This window comes from Rana temporaria, chromosome 2 (assembly GCF_905171775.1).
Source record: "Rana temporaria chromosome 2, aRanTem1.1, whole genome shotgun sequence".
NCBI lineage: Eukaryota > Metazoa > Chordata > Amphibia > Anura > Ranidae > Rana > Rana temporaria.
In genome coordinates, this window is record NC_053490.1 from 379,209,263 (window position 1) to 379,223,992 (window position 14,730).

At 42.8% G+C, this 14,730-nt stretch overlaps 1 protein-coding gene across 2 annotated transcripts in view; it reads right to left on the minus strand.

The window, feature by feature from the left end:
* Window positions 1-9,966: 9,966 nt before the first annotated feature.
* KDM5B (lysine demethylase 5B) overlaps window positions 9,967-14,730 on the minus strand; it is an 89,614-nt gene continuing 84,850 nt past the window's right edge. For both annotated transcript variants that reach the window (XM_040337835.1, XM_040337834.1), the window contains one exon: window positions 9,967-10,822. In XM_040337835.1, the coding sequence (XP_040193769.1) occupies window positions 10,685-10,822 (138 nt within the window). In that variant the 3' untranslated portion in view covers window positions 9,967-10,684. The remainder of the gene's footprint in view (window positions 10,823-14,730) is intronic.

Below are 14,730 nucleotides of genomic sequence, written 5' to 3' on the forward strand. Positions count from 1 at the left end.
ATGCCCATGGCATGTGTGAATTACACCCCAAAATACATTCTGCAGCTTCTCCTGAGTACGGGGATACCACATGTGTGGGACTTTTTGGGAGCCTAGCCGCGTACGGGACCCCGAAAACCAAGCACGGCCTTCAGGATTTCTAAGGGCATACATTTTTGATTTCACTCCTCACTACCGATCACTACCTATCACAGTATTGAAAGCCATAAAAGGCCAAGATGGCACACAACCCCCCCTAAATGACCCCATTTTGGAAAGTAGACACCCCAAGCTATTTTCTGAGAGGCATTTTGAGTTCATGGAATATTTTATATCTTGCCACCAGTTGCTGGAATATGACAAACTTTTTTTTTTTTTTTTTTGCACAAAGTTGTCACTAAATGATATATTGCTCACACATGCCATGGTTATATGTGGAATTGCACCCCAAAATACATTCTGCTGCTTCTCCTGAGTACGGGGATACCACATGTGTGGGACTTTTCGGGAGCCTAGCCGCGTACGGGGCCCCGAAAACCAAGCACCGCCTTCAGGATTTCTAAGGGCGCAAATTTTTGATTTCACTCCTCGCTGCCTATCACAGTTTCGGAGGCCATGGAATTCCCAGATGGCACACAACCCCCCCAAATGACCCCATTTTGGAAAGTAGACACCCCAAGCTATTTGCTGAGAGGCATGGTGAGTATTTTACAGCGCTCATTTATTTTTGAAAATGAAGATAGATATATATATATTTTTTTTTTCTTTTTTCAATTTTCAAATCTTTGTGACAAAAAGCAAGATCTGCAAAATACTCAACATACCTCTCAGCAAATAGCTTGGGGTGTCTACTTTCCAAAATGGGGTAATTTGGGGGGGGTTTTGTGCCATCTGGGCATTCCATGGCCTCCGAAACTGTGATAGGTAGTGAGGAGTGAAATCAAAAATTTACACCCTTAGAAAGCCTGAAGGTGGTGATTGGTTTTTGGGGTCCCGTACGCGGCTAGGCTCCCAAAAAGTCTCAAACATGTGGTATCCCCGTACTCAGGAGAAGCAGCAGAATGTATTTTGGGGTGTAATTCCACATATGCCCATGGCATGTTTGAGCAATATATCATTTAGTGACAACTTTGTGAAAAAAAAAAAAAAAAAAAAATAATAATTCTCTTTCCTACAACTTGTGTCAAAATATAAAATATTCCATGGACTCGAGATGCCTCTCAGCAAATAGCTTGGGGTGTCTACTTTCCAAAATGGGGTCATTTGGGGGGGTTTTGAACTGTCCTGGCATTTTATGAACAACATTTAGAAGCTTATGTCACACATTACCCACTCTTCTAACCACTTGAAGAAAAAGCCCTTTCTGACACTGTTTGTTTACATAAAAACATATTTTTTTTGCAAGAAAGTTAAGTTGAACCCCCAAACATTATATATTATTTTAAAGCAAAGGCCCTACAGATTAAAATGGTGGGTGTTGCATTTTTTTTTACCACGCAGTATTTGCGCAGCGATTTTTCAAATGCATTTTTTTGGGCAAAAATACATATTTTTTTATTTTAATGCACTAAAACACACTATATTGCCCAAATGTTTGATGAAATAAAAAAGATGATCTTAGGCCGAGTACATAGATACCAAACACGACATGCTTTAAAATTGCGCACAAATGCGCAGTGGCGACAAACTACATACATTTTTAAAAGCCTTTAAAAGCCTCTACGGGTTACCACATTAGATTTACAGAGGAGGTCTACTGCTAAAATTACTGCCCTCGATCTGACCTTCGCGGTGATACCTCACATGCATGGTACAATTGCTGTTTACATATGACGCCAAACCGACGCTTGCGTTCGCCTTTGCGCAAGAGCAGGGGGGGACAGGGGTGCTTTTTTTTTTTTTTTTTTTATTATTATTATTTAATTTGCTTTTTTAATTTTATTTTAAACTGTTCCTTACTTTTTTTTATTATTTTTATAATTTTTATTGCCATCTTAGGGCATGTAAATATCCCCTATGATAGCAATAGTTAGTGACAGGTACTCTTTTTTGAAAAAATTGGGGTCTATTAGACCCTAGATCTCTCCTCTGCCCTTAAAGCATCTGACCACACCAAGATCGGTGTGATAAAATGTTTTCCCACTTTCCCAATGGCGCAGTTTATATCCGGGGAGGGGACATACCCTCCCACTGCTTGTAAAAGCAGTTTAGAGGCTAATTAGCCACTAGGATTGCTTTTACATGAAAGCCAACCGCTGGCTGAAAAGAATGATACCAAGATGATACCTAAACCCGCAGGCATCATTCTGGTATAACCATTCAAAGTCCAGCAACATACCATACGTTGATGGTTCTTGTTGGACATGTATTGTAATCTTTTTTTTTTTTCATGCAGCCTGTTGGCTGAACGAAAAAAAGATTGATCGGTGGGTATGCCCACCATTAGAATACCTCCCTTCATCCACCCACTTCTAATGATGGGCATACACGCACCATTTATATATGCCGAAGCATGGGGGCATCCTCCCGCAAAAAAGTTATGCCGCTCACACACGTATGTACGCCGCATAAAAAGTTATGGCGCATACACACGGTCGGACTTTTCCACGGGCAAGCTTCCGACGGAATTTCGACCGTATGTACGCGGCATTAGGAGCAAAATCGCTCCTCCGCCCCTAATGCCCCCATGCTTCGGCATATATGCTCTTTTTTTAACTGTGGTGGTGAAATCACCTCCCACAGTGTTGGAGTCGCGGCTTTATGTATCGTGGGAGCAAACGCTGTTGCTGTCACGCTAAATAAATCCGTGCTGCAACTGAATGGCGTACCTGCTAAGCAAATGATGGTTAAACATTATAACAAAGTAACATTACATTTTAACATTAAGATCTTACCATACCATACCTGCAAAGCAAATACCAAAAAAATAAATACAGTAAAAAATAAAACATTTTTTAACGCAACCTGTGCCTAAAAAATATACATGCCGAAGCATGGGGGCATCCTCCCGCATAAAAAGTTATGCCGCATACACACGGTCGAACTTTTCCATGGGCAAGCCTCCGTCGGAATTTCGACCGTATGTACACGGCATTAGGAGCAAAATCGCTCCTCCGCCCCTGCTTCCCCCATGCTTCGGCATATATGCTTTTTTTTTAACCGTGGTGGTGAAATCACCTCCTACAGCGTTGGAGTCACAGCTTTATAAATCGTGGGAGCAAACGCTGTTGCTGTCACGCTAAATAAATCCGCGATGCAACTGAATGGCGTACCTGCTAAACAAATGATGGTTAACAATAAAACAAACATTACAGTATAACATACCATACCTGCAAAGCAAATACAATAAAACATTGTAAAAATAGAGAGAATAGATATAGAACAATAGTGAGTGGACAGTAGAGAGTGAACATAAGAGAACAATAAAGAGAGGAGAAAAATACAACCACAACTATTTTTGGATTTTTTATTTTATATTTTTTTTGTGTTTTTGTGTGAGTTTTTTTAATTTTTTTTCCACTTTTTTTCTTTTATAAAAACTGTAAGAAAACTGTAAACTGAACCTTGCAGATTATGGTCTCTCAAAATGTGATGGCCATCACATATTCCGAGACCCTGTGTTGGTGTGCCTAGGACTGTGTGGTGCTGTACCCTACGCTAAAACTCAATTAGTGTGTGGTAGCGTTTGAAACATACACCAATGCAGAGACCAGGTTGGTCAGGACAGTCGGGACAATAAAAGCGGGTGTCACGCCTAAATCCGAGTTTGCTGCAGACACGACATCTTTTTTGGCGGGATCTTTGGGTAGGGGTACCAGGGAGGACAAAAGGAAAATGCCTCTCATACAGCCGGCTCACTGCATTTGCGTTGGGAAGGTGGGGCACAGCACCATCTGGAAACAGAAGGGCTTCGACGATCTCTTCCTGGAATTTTAGGAAGGATCCAGTCCGTCCTGAAGCTCTGTATAGCACATGAGCGTTCAGCAAAGCCAATTGAAACAAATACACTGACACTTTTTTGTACCAGCGTTTGGACCTCCGGGCAATTAGGTACGGCGCCAACAACTGGTCATTGAGGTCCACCCCTCCCATGTTAAGGTTGTACTCGTGGATACAGAGGGGTTTCTCCACAACACCAGTCGCCGTAGGAATTTGGACTGCCGTGTCTGCGTGAAGCGTGGACAGAACGAAAACATTCCGTGAATCCCTCCACTTCACTGCTAACAAATTATTACACTGTAAGCAGGCTCTCTCCCCCCGACTAAGACGGGATTCTACAAGCCGTTGGGGGATGCCCCGGCGATTAGGTCGCACGGTGCCACATGCGCCAATTCCATAATCAAAAAGGTGACTAAAAAGTGGCACGCTTGTGTAATAATTGTCCACGTACAAGTGGTACCCCTTTCCGAATAAGGGTGACACCAATTCCCACACTATCTTACCAGCGCTCCCTATGTAATCAGGGCAATTCTCCGGCTCTACGTGACTGTCTTTTCCCTCGTAAACCATAAAGCTAGATGTATAGCCTGTTGCCCTGTCACAGAGCTTATACAACTTGACCCTGTATCTGGCACGCTTGCTGGGAAGGAATTGTTTGAATGACAAGCGGCCAGAAAACTTAACCAGGGACTCATCAACGCAGACAACTTGATTGGGATTATACAAGGCTGCAAACCGTTCGTTGAAGTGGTTTACGAGGGGCCGAATTTTGTAGAGCCGATCGAATTCAGGGTCTCCCCGAGGACGACAGAGTTCATTGTCACTAAAATGCATGAACCGCAAGATCTGCTCGTATCGTGTCCTGGTCATGGAGGCAGAGAAAATGGGCATATGGTGAACTGGGTGCGTGGACCAATACATCCGCAGCTCACTCTTTTTAGTAATGCCCATGATGAGGGAAAGGCCCAGAAAGATCTTAAATTCGGAAACCGTAATTGGCTTCCAATCTCTGGCAAGGGACAGCTGGGGATTAGCGGCGAAGAATTGACCAGCGTACAAATTGCTTTGGTCCACAATAGATCTATAGAGATCTTCCGTGAAATACAGCGAATAAAAATCCAGTGACGTAAAATCAACTGTATTCACCTGAATTCCGGGTTGGCCAGTGAATGGGGGAAGTACGGGTGCTGCAGAAGTGGTGGGTACCCAATCAGGATTGGCGAATGCAGCAGGAAGGGCACTATGGGGACGGGCCTGTCTTTGTCGTCTTCTTCTTCTTGGTGGCAGCGGGACACTACTAGTGCTTGCCACCTCTCCAGCTTGAACTGCACTTATGGGACTCGCCACGTCACCAAGTGTTACTGCAGTGCTGGATATATGACCAGGATGTACTAGGCCGCTGGTGCTTGCCAGTTCACCAGAAGGAATAGCGGCGCTAGTACTTCTCTCCTCCATACGAGAGCCCTGCGGTTCTTGCACCTCAGCGACAGCAGAAGATCGGGGTCTGGTACGCCTGACCCTAGCAGGGACCACTCCGTCGTCAGAGCTATCTGTCAGGGAGCCACTGTCGTCTACAGGATCGTATTCTGAGCAAGAATTTGACAGATGCGTGACCTCCTCATCACTATCCGTCAGGCTCATAAACAAGTAGGCCTCTTCATCACTGTACCATCGATTTGCCATTTTGGGCTCTAAATTTAGGGGTACAGTGGTGAGATTCACAGGCAAAAAAGCACCTGACCTGTTAGTGACCGAGTCAAGCGCTACCAAAAAAACTTAGCGATCGCAGAGATCAGGCCTGACTCTGCGAACGCTGCAGTTATGTGTTTTTGTGTTTTGTGTCAGTGATCGATCGATCGATACTGCACTTCGGTGGGCTGGACTGGGCGAAGGGGCTAAACGCAGGTGCTAGCAGGTATCTGGGCTGATCCCGCTAACCATGCGTTTTTGGGAACCCTAAACTGCAGGGGACGCTAGTATAGATCTGATCAGATCAAGTATCGATCCGATCAGATACTATACCACTAAAGGGATGCGTATGGTGCGTGCGTGGGTGTTAGCGCTATTGGCCGCTGCCTGGGGCGACGCAGACCCTATCTGGCGCTAAAACCAAACTTTGATCACCCGCCGGGCGATCAGGGGGTTAAAATTTTATTGCAAAAAATATGGCGGGTGCCTTGATGCAATAAAAAATTAACTAGCTAAACTGTGTCACCGGTGACACTTATACTGTGATCACTGGTGACAGGGGGTAATGATGGGGTTAAACCTTTATTGGGGGGGGTTAGGGGGGGTCCCTAGACTATTTAGAGCCTAAGACTGATGACCCTAACACTTATTTTTGTCACTAATGACACTAGTACAGCGATCAAAAAAAAATCTGATTGCTGTACTGGGTGACACAGTGACAGGCAGTGAATGGGTTAATTTGGGGGGTGATCAGGGGGTTAAATGTGTGCCTATGTGACCTGGTGTTAGAGTAGTGTTGTGCAACTCACGTTTCAGATGCTCTCTCCCTCTCGGTCTGGAACGGAAAGACCGACACGAGGGAGAGAGCAGTACTTCCCCTGCCAATGTTTACAAAACATTGCCAGGGGAAGACAACCATTGGTTGGAGCGATCACCAGGTCCAGGCCAGATTTTATTGGCCTGGACCTGGTGATTGATCAGTTCTGCATCGAATCTGATCATCGGGAACGGCGGGGGGGCGCGCGCGCGCCCCATCGCCGTTCACGCGCCGGACGTCATAATACGTGATCTCGCCCAGGAGAGCCACCTTGTGGACGTATTATGACGGTGCGGCGACGGCAAGTGGTTAAAGTGGAGGTTCACCCAAAAACTCAATTTTTAACATTAGATTGATGCTCATTTTGGGAAGCAGAATCGGGTGTTTTTTTTTAAATCGAAGCAGTACTTACCATTTTAGAGAGAGATGTTCTCCGCCGCTTCCGGGTATGGGCTGCGGAAATGGGCGTTCCTATTTGATTGACAGGCTTCCGACGGTCGCATACAGCACGTCACGATTTTCCGAAAGTAGCCGAACATCGGTGCGCAGGCGCTGTATAGAGCCGCACCAACGTTTGGCTTCTTTCAGCTACTCGTGACGCGATGTATGCGACCGTCGGAAGCCTGTCAATCAAATAGGAAGGCCCAGTCCCGAAGACCATACCCGGAAGCGGCGGAGAAGATCTCTCTAAAAAACGGTAAGTACTGCTTCAATTAAAAAAAAAAAAAAAAAAAAAAAAACCCCGATTCTGCTTCCCAAAATGAGCCTCAATGTAATGTTAAAAAAAAAAAAAATTCGGGTGGACTCCCGCTTTAAGAGCACTCCTAGTGATGACATTACAGTATAGGTGGAGGCGAAGGTTGAAAGACAATATACTGTAAAGACTTATCAGACCTATCACAGAACTTATACTGCTTTTGCCTTTTAGGAACTGAAGATGTCAAAGATTTTCAGCTAATAAAATAGTAGAATATATAATAGTTCTTGCCTTAATAGTTTAGGTTGTTGCATTATACGATTTTTTTTTCTCATTTTGACTTTCGGATTTTCAAGACATCAACAGCGAATGTGTATACAAAAAAAAAAAAAAAAGCCACTGCCCCCACCAATAACTGTCAATTTGCAGCATTGGAATGCAACATGTTAGGAAAAAAAGCCAAGGATAAATCCAAGGAAAATTTCAAGCTCACTTACCGACCAGCCCGGACAACGAAATTGACCTGTCCAACAGTATGCTTTAAAAACGGGTTTAGTCTGCACACATTTGAAAATACATTTGTAAGCTACAGGCCCCGCCAAGGCACACCGGTATCTGTAGTCCTAACCTAAACCTGTTTTTTTTTTTTTTTTACACATATAGCTAGACAGGTCAATTTGGTTGTCTGCGGGCTGGTCGGTAAGTAAACTTGGAGTTTTCCTTGGATTTACCCTTGGCTTTTTTTCCAACTTATGTTGCCTTCCAATGCCGCTTACTGCAATGGTTTCCTTTTTTATATTATTGTTATATTGATCAGGCAACACACCGACACTTTTTCAACCATTGTGCTATGTGCTGGGTGTTCAGTGTGCCCCTGTACCTTTAAGAAGGGGTGGGCTCACTTCATACCATCTGCCCTCCATCTATCTTCAATTGAGGAGTCATTCATAAGCTAGTGTTAGGAGGACTACAGATAGCGGGATGCCTTGGTGGGGCCTGTAGCTTACACATGCATTTGCAAATGTGTGCAGACTGAACACGTTTTTAACACATACTGTTAGACAGGTCAATTTGGTTTTCCGTGAGCTGATCGTAAGAGCTTGGAGTTTTCTTTGGATTTATCCTTGGCTTACCCCCCCCCCCCCAATAGCAAATGTGTACAGGCATACCCCGCTTTAAGTACACTCACTTTACATACACTCGCGAGTAAGGACATACCCGTGAGTGTATGTAAAGTGCCTTACAAGCGCTGTACAGACATTTTGCAGCCGCAGTAGAAGGAGCTGAAGCTCAGAGAGCATAGCCCGCCTTGTTCCAGTGTGCCCCTGACACCCCCACTACAGCCCCTGAGACCTTAACTACAGCTCCTAACACCCCCTGACCCCCCACTACACCCTATAAGTGAAAAAGGGTATTGTTTCACTTTAAGTACATTTTCGTTTTACATACATGCTCTGGTCCCATTGTGTACTTAAAAGTGGGGTATGCCTGTATACAGCCTGTGTTTTGTAGTCAATTTTTTTATTATTATTATGTTGCCACCTTTATGACCTTTTTTGTATTGCATGTTACTTTCTTTATTTCCTTCCCCCTCCTAGTGAGATGGCTTCATCTTTCTGGTGTGAGAGTTTTATCCTTTCTCCCTTACAAGACATACATTGGGGCTAGGAAAAGCCAATATTCCCATTTGACCAACTAAAACACTTCCATATCAAGTCTACTGCACCCTATTGTATTGCCAAAGCGATTAGCATGTAATAAAGACATTTGTGGATTTCAAGTGTTTGGCGAGTTCAGCTAACAGATGAAGACTGTCCACAGTGAGTGTCTCTGCTATATACAGGCCAGGCATAGAGACCTTAGTAATTGATAGACTATTACAACAATTGGAGTCAGAATAGTTTGTTTGAAAATCTACTAGCGTATGGCCAATTTTACTCAGGAATCAGATATTACTGTAAATATTCTAATATAATGTTACACAATGCATTGGAATAAATATAACAGATACAAAAGGCTAGTCGTTTCATTCAAGGACAACATTATAATTACCGTTAAAATGTGGCATTACATACATTAAAACATCTAATGCTATTGAAAAAAAATTGTGAAGATTCACACACCACGTTTTACATTGGTGATTCACACCTTTGTTGGTTCGATTTCTCAAGCTGGCTCCAATTTTTTCCATCCCCACCACCATAACCCAACGTCTCTCGCCTTGGCGAGGGTTAGGAGGCCATAGATTTCTGCTGCAAGGGCCAGTAAATCGTAAGCATGGATCAAGCATGGACGGTGGGAATGCAGACTTGTTCCAAGTAAGTGGCTCAGTATTAAGCCAAGATCAGCATGACAGTCCCAGACTTTCACCTTTTAAAACTCAGATAGTAATGGTTGCCTATACATTTCTTCCATCACAAGATTACTATAAAAATATTTAAAAGGTAACCTGTACCTACCGTTACTCAGAAAATGCTAGTTGTCAGCTACAATCCAAGATAGAACCGCAAGATTGGAGATATACACCTCTTTTTATATAATTCACAATAGTTTATTTGATATTTTGTTCTTTAGGGGAAACCTATCAAGTGAGAAGCAGTCAAGCCAGGAACACAGACGAAGACTTCTATAATCTGCATTTCCTGCATGCCAGTGTTCAAGCATTAAAGTCATATGGTCAGAATAACAGCCAGTCAACCATGATCAGCAATGGCACGACCCATTCAATGTGTTATGGAGTTATCAATTGGCTCCAATTACCAGTAAAAGGATTTCAAGACCAGGTGAAATTTTAGCATTCTAGCACTTTAAATAACCAGCTTTAGCTCTTAAATATGCAAAAACATTTTGTTGTAACCAAGGATTTTATTCCACAATATAAACTGCAAAATTTGATACAAGCTACAAGAAAAGCCAAAACAAACAAGAAATAATAATAATTAACAGGATTTTAAGGAAACTTTCAGAGCTCAGTTTGCTATATCTAACACGCTGGCTGCCCTAAGCACCTACTAATCCACCATTCTGTACAAAGGCCCACTTCATTGCCGTGGCCACTTAAATCAGAGCAACAGGTTCAGTATCTCAATTCAAATATTGTAATTAATGACAGGGAGAAAAAAAATGTTATTGCTCAGGAAACATGTCCTACATTAAAGACAAAAACTAGGTGTCGTTTAATGGAACTGAAACCTCAAACTCTTGGTACCTTACCACAAGTTAACATTTCATTCACACTCCTCCTAATGTACTGCACTGACCATGGATCCATTCAGTGAGGTATGAAAGCTCATCTTTAAACAGCAAAACAATCTAGAACAATTAATTTTGCTGGAGAACCAGCACATCTGTAACGTGTAACAGTTGAAAAGTTAAGTAAAATATACAAAACAATTTGTATTTTTATTAAATCCCAATTGTCTTGAAGAAGGAGTGAGAGATTGGTTTTCAGGGTCTGAAAAGCACCATCAGGAGCCGGATTTGAAAAGAAAACCGGGCACATGTCTAGGAGGAAAAAATCCTGAAGTCCTGGGAGCAGTACAGTCAAATCTGAGTGGAGAACTTCATTTGTGTGTAGCGGCAATTGCATCAATGCAGTGGGCACACACGTAATCCTCCTTCTCAGCAGCTTCAGCAGAAAGACCAACACAGGCTTGATGAAACCAACGATTACAGCTTCCATCACATTGCACCCAATGAACCTGCAAAAAATAAACATTGTTGTCAGAAAATGAAAAGTCTAATTTCTTGCAATCACTTCATTAAAGTCGTACCGCAAATGCTTTGGTGCACGATCGTATAGATACCAGATACAGCAAAATGTGAAATCTCCTGAAAACCAAGTAGTATTGCTGGGGGATGTTTTATAGCAAAGTAGTACAGGGAGTATGGTCATAAAAACATAGACCCCCCCCCCCCCCCCCCAAATAGATTTTTACAGCAAATACAAACATCCTTAATTTCTTCCTAGGGGCACAGGAAGTTTAAGGGCTCATTCACACTAGGTGCGTTGCAGGAATACATGCAAAATTGTGCGTTTTCCCACAAGTGCGTGCTTTCGCGCCTGCCAAAGTGCATTGTACTGAAGCACCATGTGTTTTGGTACAGCGCCATTTCAAAAAGCATAAAAAACACAATTGTAAAGGTGCTAAAAACATACAAAATGAATATCATGACGACGCCAGTACGGTGAAACGTACGTAGAAGCACGGACTCGTCACTTCCTGGTCCTCTATGCGGTATCCTTTTGGTATATCCAGAACGATGTGTGGATCGCACGCCGCCCCAATATATCCACCCGCACATGCTGTAGACACCTTAGTGCTGGGCATAGCACAGTCACATGTGAGTGCAAAATATTTTGTTACCTTTTTAAACATTTTTTATTAAAAATGTGGTACACCATAAGAGATCTTTTTGTTTGTCCTTGGTGGAGTCTGTTCCCTTAGCCTCAGACACCATCTGGAGGAGTCACTCAGTGGAGAGATGCATACCTAAAATTCCTCTGGTCCATTCAACCCAAGCGCATTTTGACCTACTATAAAAAGTGGTCAGATACATTTGGCGAATTGCCATCTACCTCATGAGCACTCATGGTGAAGCTTTTATTTGAAGGAACATCAAACCAGATGATTTCATTTATGGTGTTGGGATTGTCACTTTAGACTTTATATATTTATTTGCTTTTTTCAATCACCATAAAAAAATTTTTACTTAATATTGTCAACATTTTGAATGTTTTTAGCGCCAACACCTTTACAATTGATTTTTTATACGGTTTACAAAACAATACACTAGGCGCCATTTTCAACTCACATTTCAAAAAGCATGTTGCCAGCTTTTTGCACAGAGGGCTGCCCACTGAAAAGCATGTGTGTTCAGACACACCTCTTGGTGTCAACATGGCCATAAACCGCAGTCAGACTGTTTATTCCAACAGATGGATTGGCAAGACAGCAAAATGAAGGTCAACAGGCATAAAGCAAAACAGAAAACCCGGGGGGGGGGGGGGGGGGGGGGGGGCATCAGAAGAACCTTATGCCTGAAGTGGACATCAGAAGAAGCCTTGACATACGACTGGTAGAATACAATAAATGAGTAAACAGGGAGCCAGGTAGCAGTAGAGGAATGTCAGAGCAGTTCTTGAAATGCAGAGAGGATCTGTATCTTTTTTAAACCCAACTATTAGAGAACCACATTCAGATCCCAAGTAGTCACAGGAGAAAAACAGAACTACACTAGAAACACTCGATGCAAAAGTCTCAAAAAACAGTAAGTGAAAGGCCAACTGTCTCAAAAGGAACAGGGAACGCAGAAATCTGGCCCCTAATAGCACTGAAATCCAAATGCTGGTCCAGGATTAGCTGTAGGAGGGAAAGAATTTGTCCCAGGGGAAAACTCCTAAAGGTGGAAGCCCCATGACTCTGAATTACAGATTTAGATATGCTTCAGTCTTTAAAAACCTGGACATCAATAGCCAAGCCATGAAAGCCAGAAACAAAGAAGCAGGATGATCAATACAAATCCTGACAATCTGGAACAGCACATGAGCGGCCTTCCAGGAGTCTTCATCTAGGCCCTGTGCAGGCATTGATTTCCTTCATACACCTATTTGTGGTACAATTTCTACATCTATTGGAAGTCTCAATGCCTACTGTTCAGTTGAACTACTTTTGGCAGTTCCAAATGTTTAAGAATTTCTGAATTCTTGTTTCCCCTAAATGAAATTTTACTGGATCAGCATACCACATCCGTCTGGGCAAGTGGAGAACAATGAGAATAACCTGAAAGGCCCCCCAGCTTAAACATGTGAAGCCTACGTAGCCCAAAGTACTTAAAACAAAGGAAAACCTCAATCTAGCAGAGGCCTCTGGTGCTCACAACAGTGAGTGGTAGAGCCCGGGACAGAAAAACTGCCTCAGCTCTGGACTGATCATCCATGTCCCTGATGCAAGTGGATCCACCTGTTGCAGGATGCACCAATTGCCCTGCCTGATTCAATACAAAAAGGATGTAAGGAACTCTTTCAAAACCCAGAGAGGAGGATTTGTTTCCAAGAGCCTTCGCTTTTTTTTTTTTTCTAGGGCAAAAGAGTGCTTATTCCACTGGTGACTTCCTTAATAAAAGAGTCTAGATGTTCACCAAAGAGACATCAACCTTTAAGGCAAAGCATCTGGTACATCTGAACAGATGTCCACTACGCCTTTAAAGACTGGGACATCCAGTCCAGCAGTAACACATTGAAGATACTCAGACTCCTGACGTGAATGCCAGAGAAGACAACCCAGAGACTCAGACTCCCGACGCGGGCGCAGACAGACGCGTCCCAATGGAGCGATTTAATCAATAACGGTCGTGACGCTGTTGGTTGTTGTCCTGTGATCCCTGGGGAACCCAAAGGCCGTGGCTGGGCTATAGCCAACTGCTCTGGTTACTTGCCATCTGGTAAGAGGCTCATTATTCTCGGTGGAGGGATCTCACGACTTGTATACATGTCACCGGGTGATTGAAAGATCCATTATTTCAGCAATAGCCACTTTCTATGGAATTATTGTCTTTGAACATTACATCAGTAGCTTTTGCCTATGTGCATAAGGACTCTTTTTTTGGACTTTGTTAATCTCCGTTTCAAGGAGAGGTTTTATCATTTTTATTAGCTTGGCGCAGCTTTTTGTTTGTTTTTATGTTTACTGTGTACTTCGCACGATAGCTGCTGCCTTGAGAACATTGTGTTGCAGCGCAGTTTTCTTGTGTTTTTTTAGTAACTGTAGGGGATCTGTTGAGGCAGACAATTTATATATATATATATATATATAGTCTCCTGACCTCAATATCATTGAGCCACTCTGGAGAGATCTCAAACATGCAGTTCATGCAAGATAGTCCAAGAATTTACAGGAACTGGGAGGCTTTTTGCCAAGAGGAATGGGCAGCTTTACTATCTGGGAAGATTAAGAGCCTCATCCACGAATACCACAAACGATTTCAAGCTGTCATTGATGTTAAAGAAGGCAATACAAGGTTATTAAGAACTGGGGTATTTAAAATTTTGATCAGGGTCATTTGGCTAGCTTCTGTTGTCATTATGATTTAAAGAGATTAAACACAGTTGAGTGATGATAAATGGCTTCAGCCAAACACCAACCATGAGTGAAAGAAAAGTTTGTGTCATCATTCATACTCTCTGAACAATGGCCAAGAAATCCTAAATTATGCCAGGGTATGTAAACTTATGAGCACAACTGTGTACGCACATACACATAAATACATACACATATACACACACACACACCTCTTCCATTTGAGGTTTTTGAGAAAAGCTTTTCAGAAATATAAACCCTTTTCAGTCATTGTAGAAAAAATTCAAAATTCAACATCACAGAGCACACTAAAAAGGTCTTGAGCGGCTTGGGAGCCTTCTTGCACCCTAAACTAGTAACTTTTGATCAGACAGAATCCAGGGGCTGTTTTCAACAACACACCTTATCGACAAGTACGAAGATGGTACATCTGAGTTTTGGGGAGATAACAATGGAAATGGCCGCTTACTGCAGAGATTCTTAGAAATCTGAAGAAAGCCTCTTCTACCCTGGCGTTAAAACAGTCCGAG